At 34.1% G+C, this 10,466-nt stretch overlaps 1 protein-coding gene across 1 annotated transcript in view; it reads right to left on the bottom strand.

The window, feature by feature from the left end:
* Nucleotides 1-432: 432 nt before the first annotated feature.
* Nucleotides 433-10,466, bottom strand: part of LOC148938687 (uncharacterized) — a 45,063-nt gene continuing 35,029 nt past the window's right edge. Inside the window, exons 7-9 of the mRNA XM_089107615.1 lie at nt 9,893-9,997; nt 8,254-8,499; nt 433-2,077 (exon numbers count right to left, since the gene is read on the bottom strand). Of these exons, the coding sequence (XP_088963741.1) occupies nt 1,904-2,077; nt 8,254-8,499; nt 9,893-9,997 (525 nt within the window). The 3' untranslated portion in view covers nt 433-1,903. The remainder of the gene's footprint in view (nt 2,078-8,253; nt 8,500-9,892; nt 9,998-10,466) is intronic.

Raw genomic sequence — 10,466 nt, 5'->3', positions numbered from 1 at the left:
GACAAAAAAAAAATAATGTTAGAAAAATATATGGGTACCTCAAAACCCGGTAAAAAAGACCATAGTTAAAGCTATAAACAAGTTGAAATTTCCTCCACCCTCGTTTTAATAGCTTTTATATGGAAAAAAGTTCGTAAAAACTAAAATAAGTCTTTTGGTTTTCTTCAAAATCTAAACTGGGGAAACTGTTTACTAATGTAATTAATTAGGTTCTAATTAATTAATAAGATTATTATTAATTAAAATCAATTATTTATTGCTAATTATTATTCTTTTATAATTGTTATAAATAATAACAATTATTATTATACGTTATTATATATAATTATAATTATATATAGTACTAATATTATAATAATAATTATTATTAATTAGTTATAAAATTAATTATTAGAAAATAATAATTTCTTTCAATTCAATTAATTTTGCTTGCTAAATTTCTGTCCGTAGGAAATTTAAAGACATCTAAACTTGGGGAGATAGATTGTCAATACTGGTACCCTTAAAAAATAAAAAAGGCGATAGAGATTGGATGATATTATTATTAATTATTGATGATATTGATGAAATTGGATGATATTGATATTATTAAAATTTTTTACATTCATGTGTATAGCTTGGTGGTGATCGCAGGAACATTCGCGGGGAGGCCACAAAATCGCAGAAAATCAGAATTTAAATAAAGTATTCGAGCCATAAAGTACACAGGGTTGTTATACCCAAGGAGCAAGCAGAATAGCTCCTCCCCCCCCAAAAAAAATAAAATAAAAATGGGACAAGCAAAAAGGAATTAAATGAACAAAGTTATTGGATTTCTCTCCAAAATATGAAAAATTTAGATCACATGATATAGTTTACTGCAAAGACTGTTCGCAATTTTTCTTTCAGGGGGTGGGGGCTAGCCTTCAAAAATGTCTGAGTAACAGTTTTAAAATGAAAAAAAAGGAAAAAATGTCTTTTAGAATTTTCAGAATTCTACCCTTTTTTCTAAATTGTATTATTATTGATCTTACAGAGAGTCGAATACCCAATTCCTCCTCCCCATTCGGCGCAATACTTACTGTCTTTATGTTAAGGTAGTTCTTCTTCTTCTTATTTTTACATGGTAGATCTTAATATTCAGATGTCGAAGAGGAACAATCGTTGGGGGTAAAAACAAGGAGAAAGCAGAGCATAAAACAGAGAGTTTTATTTTATTTTGCACAATTAACATTCTCATATTAAAATAAAATATACTGTTAATGATTACAACCCTTCCAAAAATTGAATTCCTATAACTTTAAGACAAATTATATACAAGCAACTGAGAAATAAAATGAATTAATAACATAAATCACTAGAATACTTTCATATTAAACTCAAAATTTGAAACTCTTAATATTATAGATGTCGTATCGGTGCTCGGACTATCCAAAATGGCAAGTTGCCAAAATGGCTTCTTGACAGCCTTTTAGAATACTGAATCTGTGGAAACGCACGAAGATGTCACCCTTTTGGTCCACTCAAAAACAATTCGAACTCTAACTTAATTCGAAGCTCAGCTGAATCTCAAGTCCCATGATCAAATGTTTCTTTTTCACATTTATTTTACGATTGTTTGTTATCTGATTATGTTCAGCCAAAACAGACTACAATAATAAAATAGTAACAAGTATACATTTTAGAGCAGTACAACAGCCTCTTTTTTTCGTTACATGAGTATTCTGAAGGCTATAGTTTTGGTGGGCCTACCCTGCTGTGTCTCAAGGCTTGTCTTTGCCCTCTACCAAATCAAATCTTTCAAGAAATCTTGTGCGGGGTGAGGGGGCACAAGGCAACTTTGAATTTCGCGTTGACAAACTTAGAAAATTGACATCATTTAGGTCCACTCGAGAGCAATTCAGATTAGGAGCTCCACCAAATCTCAAGTCCCATGATCAAACGAGTCCCATTCTGAAAATCTGGAGTCTTGCTTCTGAAGCCTTTGCTGGCATGCTTCCAAATATGCATCTTGAACTCGATACATACCAGAGTTGGCTTGAAACATCAGGGTCTCTAAAATTCTTTCATTTTTTATAGCTTTGCTGGGTAGAACTACCTAAAATACATAAAGGAAAAAATAAAAAAAAATTATTTCAGGGTGATAATTCTGCGAGAGAGGAGAGGGGGTCAACTATTCGTGCTTCTTTAAAATCTGAACAGAATGAGGGAGAACTACCGAAAATATATAAAGTAAAACATTAAAATTTATTTCAGTGGAAGATTCTGCGAGAGAGAGGAGGGCGACCCTCAAACCTCAAAAAGAGATTTTTAGGCCAAATTTTCCAAGTATTCATACTTTTTTAAGATCTAAGTACAATGAGGAGGGGGGCAATTATCCGTAAAATTTTCTTTATTTGATGGAATCTATTTGGGCTAAGGGGTCGATATTAACGCTGAGAGGGTAACAGGTCATTTTTTATTGCAGACGGATTTCAAGCGTAATTGAAAAATTATTTAGTAGACAGAATATATAGAAAATTAGAAAAAATACTTAATTTACGGATTTGAACTGTAAGCACTTGAGTTCTTTTGGCTATTGAAGATGAAACTGCAATGAGAGGCAGAAAGAAAGATTAATTGTTTCCCATGAGAAAAATTATTCAACGGATATTAATAACAAAATACATTGTTAGAAACAATTCCGTTTATCTTATTACATACTAATGGTAAAAATTCTATAATGGTAAATAATGGTAAAATTCGATATGAAGAAATCTATAACCTATTTACTGCGTTAAATATTACTATCTCATATTGAAGTTAAGAATTGACTTAAAAATAATTAAAAGCTCTGTCATAAATGAACGCAAATATCAAATAGACTAGATCTACTTTCCTCATTATTTGGCATCATGGAAGCAGACTTTATCACAAAAATTACTTTTTATAAATTATATTCGTGGCCTGGAAAGCTTTAATAACTATTTAGTATCACAGAAGAACACGAAAAAATACTTCGTCATAGCCAGAAGCTCTGTTCTTCTAAACAGATAAAAATAAAAAGACTAAAAAACACGTGGGGATCAAATTTAAAAAAAACTCCAAATTGGAAGAATTTTAAAAACCTAACACGGTTAAAACACATATTAACATAAAAAATTAAAATACAAAAAATAAAAAATAGTAAAAAAGAACGACTCAGAAAACAAGCCACTCACTCAAAATCTAACCACTAACAATAGATAATGTTCAAGCAGTTTGTGGTAACGAACTCTATGTAAGGAGCGATGCGTTTCAATAGTAACCGAAACTCTAGAATATCGAATTATGATATCAATAGATACGTCAAGAGAATTGGATTATTATGCTGATTCAAATATATAAGATTCATTAAGTTTAGTGTTACCCACAGTATATAAATAATAGATAATATAAATTAAATTTACAGTGGAGTTACCCATCAAAAGCAACGAGCCTGAGAAAATTCGCTAGATTTTCGAAAAAGGGGGAAACACCCCCTAAAAGTCAAGGAATATTAATAAAGAAATCTTAAATCACACAATCAGATTCAGCGTATTGGAGAACCCTGCCGTGGAAGTCTCAAGTTCCCATCTGCTAAAATGTGAAATTTTATATTTTTTGCCAGAAGAGAGATCACGGATGTGTTTTTATTAGTTTTTGTTTTGTTTTTTTGTTTATCCCAGGTGTGATAATCAATAGCCCTAGAATATCAGGAGAGGAAATGAAAGGGAATTAACTCATTCGAACGTAAATTATAAGTTCTAATGCCCTTTTTAAGTGACCGAATCGTTGAAGGGCAACTAGCCCCACCACCACGCCCCTATCCCCAAAGGTCGGCCGATCAAAATTTTAATATAGCCATTTTGTTCAGCATAGGTGAAAGGTCTAGTAACTATGCCTTTGGGGATGTAACTTGACCCCGCATAGCACCTGTAGAAAATGTATGTCATGAAATTTGCTCATTGCTTACGTATAGTATTTGTTATTGGGAAACATAAAGACTTTTTTTTTTGGGGGGGGGGGAATTTTCTGCTGAAGGAATATTTGACGAGGAAAATTTTACGTTGGTAGGGAATTTTCTGGGGGGGGGGGGCTTTCCAGGGAAAACTTTACGCTGGAAGAATTCTCCAGAATTCCTATAAGAAATTATTTTTATTTGTCTTACTTTTTCTTTGCCTAATCAATTTTACATGTGGAGACGTTAAGGGTAATTGTTTTGGAGAAATGTTCACCGGTTTGGAATTCTTTAGTGGATCTTTCCGTTTTAGGGATTTTCCACAGGAGAAATTCTCCATGGGGTAGTTTTCCGCGGGATAAATTCTCCAGGGCAAATTTTCTGCGGGAGCAACTTTCTTCTAGGGGGAGGGGGAGGGGGATTTTCGGGACCCATTTTTCACAAATAGATCTATTTCCACTATGATTTGAAAAATTTTTAGAAAAAGTATTTTTCAAATGAAAGTGTGCTAGGAAAAATTTCTCAGCCGGAATCGTCCGCAAGAAAATTTCCTGGGGGAACTTTCAGCGAGAATGGAATTGTATGGGGGGAATTTTCCTGGACGGGGGTATTTTACGTGCGAGGAAATTTCCATGGAGTGATTTTCCGTGGGGGTGGGGAAGGAATTTTCCATGAAGGGGGAGCTGGATTCCCTGGCATTACTTAAAAAACAATCGGAAATTAAATTAAAAAAAGACAAGTTCTTTTAACTGAAAGTAAGGAGCGACACAGAAACTTAAAACGAACAAAAATCATTACATATATGACCGGAGTTTTCCCCTCTTTAATACCTCACTCTTTGCGCTAAAATTTGACTTTTTGTCCCGATTCTTTAAGAACTACTCCTGAAACACAAGGGCCGTTTAATTAGAACAACAAGAAGTTTTTTTTAACACTAAAGAACTTTAGCGTGAAGAGCGAGGTATTGAGGAGGGCCAATACGTAATGGTTTTTGTTAGTTTTAAATTTTGAGGTTGCTTCTTACATCCAGTTGAAAAAAACTTTTTTTTTTATTTAATCTCATTAAGCTATTTTATCAGTTAACAAATATCCCACAACAAATAACTGATCCTCCTCAAAGGGAGAATCAGTAGGGGAGTGTAGGGATAATTAAAGTGTGATAGAAAACACATTATTCACATATAACACATATAACGCATAAACTACGTAAACTGGTTTACAACAATAACTCCGCCCAATTCCAAGTTCTAGTTTTTTTGGGGGGGCTTCCGATTTTGATTAATACTCTCAATATTGAGGAAGCTTAATGAATTGTATAATAATAATAATAATAATTTATTATAAGCCAAAAAAAAAAACAGGCCATGCAGAACAGTATTCTTAATTACACTCCACAAGAAAAATAACATAAATATTAAGTTTCACTCATTGAAGTCAACGCTTCATTTACATATTTACATAACTGCTTGATTGTCCTTTTTACAGTCGCTTTCAGGATCCCCGGGAACTCCAAGTTACCACCATCAAAATACTTTCCCCTTAATAGAGAAAGTTCCCCGTAATGAATTCTATTATACTCGAAAATTCTACCTCCACATGGTGGATAATTCTACTGCACAGAAGCATGTAGAAAAGAGCATACGTTTGGACTTAAGGCCTCCTTCTCTTTCAAGCACCAGGCATGCCTCCCCTCACCTTATAAATCATCCAACTGGAAAATGAATTATTAAAAATAGTGAAAGAAAACCTTTTCAAAGTGCTCTGCTGTTAATTAATTAATTAATTTATTTGTACACCCATCATAAACACAGAAATGGATGGAAAAAACACTAGAAAAGAAAACAAAACAAACACTTGATGGTACACACAAAGAAAACACACATACACATCAATCAAAGTGACGAGAGTAGAGGTAGCAAAGGATGACTGCTACCCTCCAACTTAGCACAATACTTGTCAAGCAACTGATTAACTGCAGAAAGTGGATCAGTTACTGCGTATCGCCGAATCAGGTACGAATTACTCTTTCTCAGTGGAACTTAGAGCAGAATCTTCAAATATCTGAAGAAAATTCAACGGATTTTAAATTTATCTTCTTTACACAGAAGTTTCCAAAATGGTGTTATATATAACATATGTGGCACCGTGACAGAATTATAAATTCTAGCCAGTGAAAACCTATTAAGATTTATCTTCGAAGAAATTGGGGCCCCATACGCAGTTCTAATTTTACGCTCTATATGTGTGATGATTAGCAAACAGGTAGATGACAGTGTTTTACCGATGGGCAGTCTCAAGTATAATAGTAACTCCACAGGCTCGACAGACTGGGATCCTAGTTGAATGTGAGGTAGAGAAGACTTATTCCAGTTAAACAACATTGCTTCCAATTTTGACACATTAAAACTAAGGCCATGATCACCATACTGAGATGACAGGATATTAAAATTACTTTCTAGGGATGTTGTTTGCCGAGAAAAATTCAAGGTGTCATCCACAAAACCACCTAGGGTCACATCTAGTCCTCTTAGAACACAGCTTGTAGTGACTTTGGACGGTGCCTCGTAAATCCTATTCATACACAACTTTGGTGAAGAAATCGTCCCCTGTTTACTACCTTTTTTTTACGGGGATTTTCATCGTGGGCTCTGCATTAAGAATGCATAAACACACATTTATTTGGTCATATAGATCATAAAGAGATCGAACAATAGCTTGGTCAACACCATTTTTCCGTAATTCTAGTATTATCTGTGGTTGTATTACCAAGTAATATGCTTAGCGTATATCGTAGTTACAAAGAAAAAGCCATTGATTATATATATTTGTATCTAACGTAACAGTTGCTACAATATTTAATGTATGAGTACATCCCATTCCTGACAGTAAACAAACCTGTTGGGGAGGTACCTTCAAACACTTCCTAATGCCTCAATTCATTAACAATTTAAAAATCCTGCAAAAAAAGAAGAAATAGTTATCGGTCTATAAGAAGAAGGTTCTGTTGCTGGTTTTCCTTTTTTCAGTATAGGCGTTATGGATCCTAAGCAAAATAAATCTGGTAAAACACCCTGCGTCATAATAATCTGGTAAGCAATTGCAAGATGTTCAAATAAAAGGGGACTACCATTCAATATATAATGTGCACATATTTTATCATTACCACTTGACGATTTGTTTTTTAATTTTTTACACACTTCCGGGATTTGACTACTGTTCACAACAAAATAATTTAACTCTTTAGCAAGAAGGGGACTTAGTTGCTCATAAAACATTTGGTTTTTTGACTCATCTGGGGCTGCAACTTCCTCACTAAATAATCAACCCATGCTTTCTCACCAATCGCACTGGAAATTAGATTAATATACTGAGCAGGCTTTGCACGCAGATTCCAAATCAGATTAGGATTATCCATGATTTTCGACACAGTTTCATGTTATAAAGCCCTACGATGTCTACACAGTTCTTTTGCAAATTTTAGCTTAGTAAAAATGCGAATTTGATTGACTGCACCACTTTTAGGCCTGTCACATTCATGCCAAATCTGCAGCCAAAACTTGGCTGCAGCCTTTGCATTAACCAAATCGGAGTATAGCAATGGTACTAATTTTGTTTGACTCTAAACAACAATCAATTACTAGACCAGAATAATAAATTAAAATATAGAGTAAGATTAAACGGATATTCTCTATACGCAAATTTGAATCACTTGACAATCTCTCAATTCCAATATTTGAGAGATTAAATGGAAAATGGGCCATTTTTAGAAACGTTCTATTAGAAAGCAAGAAGCAATAGTTGAGCCAGAATAATAGATTAAAGCGGTTATCTTGAAGAGATATCTCACATAAATTTAAATTACGGGACATCCTCTCAATTTTTATATTTAGAAGATTAAAATAACAAATGGAAATATTAACCTTTTAGAAATGTTATATTGGAGCAAAGTTTGTAAATTCGTTAAACAACGTTACTTAAATCATAAAAATATATTTCTTTAAGACTCTAAACAAAATTAATTATTAAACGAGGATAATAAATTAGAACGGCTACATTAATTTGATCTTGAGGTGATACTACTACTATCCATTATAACTACTACCAGAATCGGATCTTAAGGGGGTTCTATATCTATATCATGTCAATATTTAAAATATTAAAATAGGTAAAATTAGTGCACCTTTTGGATGCATTTTATCGAAGCAATATTATTTAATTTGCCAAGCAATGTAGCTTGATTCGTAAAAATACCAAAATTCATAATGCTCTGAACAACAAGCATTTAATAAATCAGGATAATAAGTCAAAGCCCCTACCTTAATTAGGTCTTGAGGTGATATCCTGTATAATCTCAAATCACGTGACAATCTCTCCATTATGCACCTGAACTCCATTTTGGCGTCCAATCTCGAAGAAATGTTCTGAGGTCGAGATCTGACCTTTTGTTTGCCCCACTGCACCATAGCTTCGAATTTTCTAATTTCGGGTATATCCAAATTCCGAGCCATTATCATCTGTACCATAGATTCAGAAAGGGATAAGAAGGAGGTACAATTGAACACCTAAAAGGCAGATTACTTTTTTAAAACCCCCTTAAAAACGGGTATTCAACATATTTTGACTTGTTTCTATTCTTTTGTTTCGGGTATATTCGATATTCAAATATCAATATTTTAGCTATTTCCAAATTTCAAGTCATTATCATCTGTTCCATGGACTGGAAAAGGTATAAGAAGTAGTTAAAATTAAATCCCTGAGAAACTGCTGCAGTTTATACAAGCCCCTCAAAAATTGTAACCTGTTCTGACTGTTCTTTCGGGTAATTTCGATATTCAAATTTCCGAGTTTCGGTTACATTGAAACTGCTAGACTAGACAGCACGGTATGTACCATTGACTTGGAGAGGAAAAAGATTTCCGTTAAGAATACCTGAAAAATTGTCGTTGTTTTTATTAGCCTCTTAAAAATTGACCACCATCAAAAGTATTAGACTCTATGATAATTGCTTTATAGGTTTGAGGAAGATGAATGACCCATGAGAATCGGCCCAGTTACATTGATTTTCAATACCAGAGAAAAAGCTTTATGTCTATTCTTCGATATGTGTTGATTCAAAATATGTTATATATGAATATATCCCCTTCTAACCTTTTAAGCTCAGACAATGCAAACTGATACTATTCCCAACTTTTTATTTTTCTTGTTGGTATCAAACCACCACGACTAATACCCCAACGAGGATAAGCCGGGCATAAAAGGGTAGGCCTGTCCCGGGTTTTGTTGAATTTCATGAGTTTCTTACCAAGAGTCGTAACTTAATTTTGAACAACTTTGAAGAGTGACCTTCAAGAGCGCAGCCCTTTGTGGATATCACACCCTAATTAACGATAAAGAATTCACTCAAGTGGCTTCGTGCTGCGAAGAGTTGATTGCAGTAGAACCGAAACATGTGCTTCCATCTGGCAATTCTCTCAATGTTATGTGCTAAACACTTTAAACTCTGTATGAGTTTGATGAAAAAATACAGTTAAATTTGCTTTTTGGATTTTGTAACTCTGAAGTTTAAGCATTATTTTTGAAATTAACGTTAAAGGATCTAGGCCTTCTTTGGCCCAAAAAATTGCGTGCTTGATAACTTTTTTTTGAGTTTCTATTTAGCATAGCATCCCGTTTAAGGTCTTCGTGACCGCTCAATCACGTTATCGTACCCTAGGGCAGGGTATATAGTAAATTGGGTACTGACATACTCGATAGAGACAGAACCATTGGGGTAAGCGCGGGCATCCCACTAATATTTGGCACTGCCAGGGGCTTTCCCCCTCTAGTACGTGGTATAGCACCATTTTTGCACCAGTAAGTGGTGATACCCGAACCTTACCCCTCCAATAGTGTTATTAATTATTTAGACTATTTTTCAGTTATTAATTATTTACTATAGATTTTAACTTTACTCACCTGTCCAGCTCTAGTCTCAATAAATGAGAGAATCATATTCACGAGTTCAGATGCTGAAGTATACCGCCAATAATAGTTTTCTAAAGATGTTAGCATGACGCATACCTGCAAAACAGACAGACTTTTAGCATTGTGTTGAAACTGCAAAACGAATTAATTTCTACAAAGACATTAGAAAATATCTTTGGAAAATTAAAGATATGGTACTTGTATGGTATACCCACTACCTAATATTATTCTAATATGTTTCTCTGACGCTCAATCTTGATGAAATATACCGAAGTAAGATAAAAATATAATACTTAAGAAACATATTTGGGCTATATGTTTGCAAATTAGTGGGAGGGGGAGGGTAAAGTATAGCGGGTCTGCATGCCTAATGTGGTAGGTACAATTATTCTGCATATTATGTAGCAAGAATTGTTTTCTAACTTCCACTATCCAAATACTTTACCCCCCCCCCCCATACACACACCCTAATGTGCAAATATGGAGCCCAAATTATATATTTTCCATCTATTCTGTCACTTCTCTTCGACTTGTCAAACGCTAAACTGAAAGAAACTAACGGGAA

This window comes from Artemia sp. Qi Xiang Cuo, unplaced genomic scaffold (genome assembly GCF_049724085.1).
Source record: "Artemia sp. Qi Xiang Cuo unplaced genomic scaffold, ASM4972408v1 HiC_scaffold_3025, whole genome shotgun sequence".
Taxonomy (NCBI): Eukaryota; Metazoa; Arthropoda; class Branchiopoda; order Anostraca; family Artemiidae; genus Artemia; species Artemia sp. Qi Xiang Cuo.
Note: the sequence above shows the minus strand (reverse complement) of the source record. Positions and strands in the feature narration are given on the sequence as shown.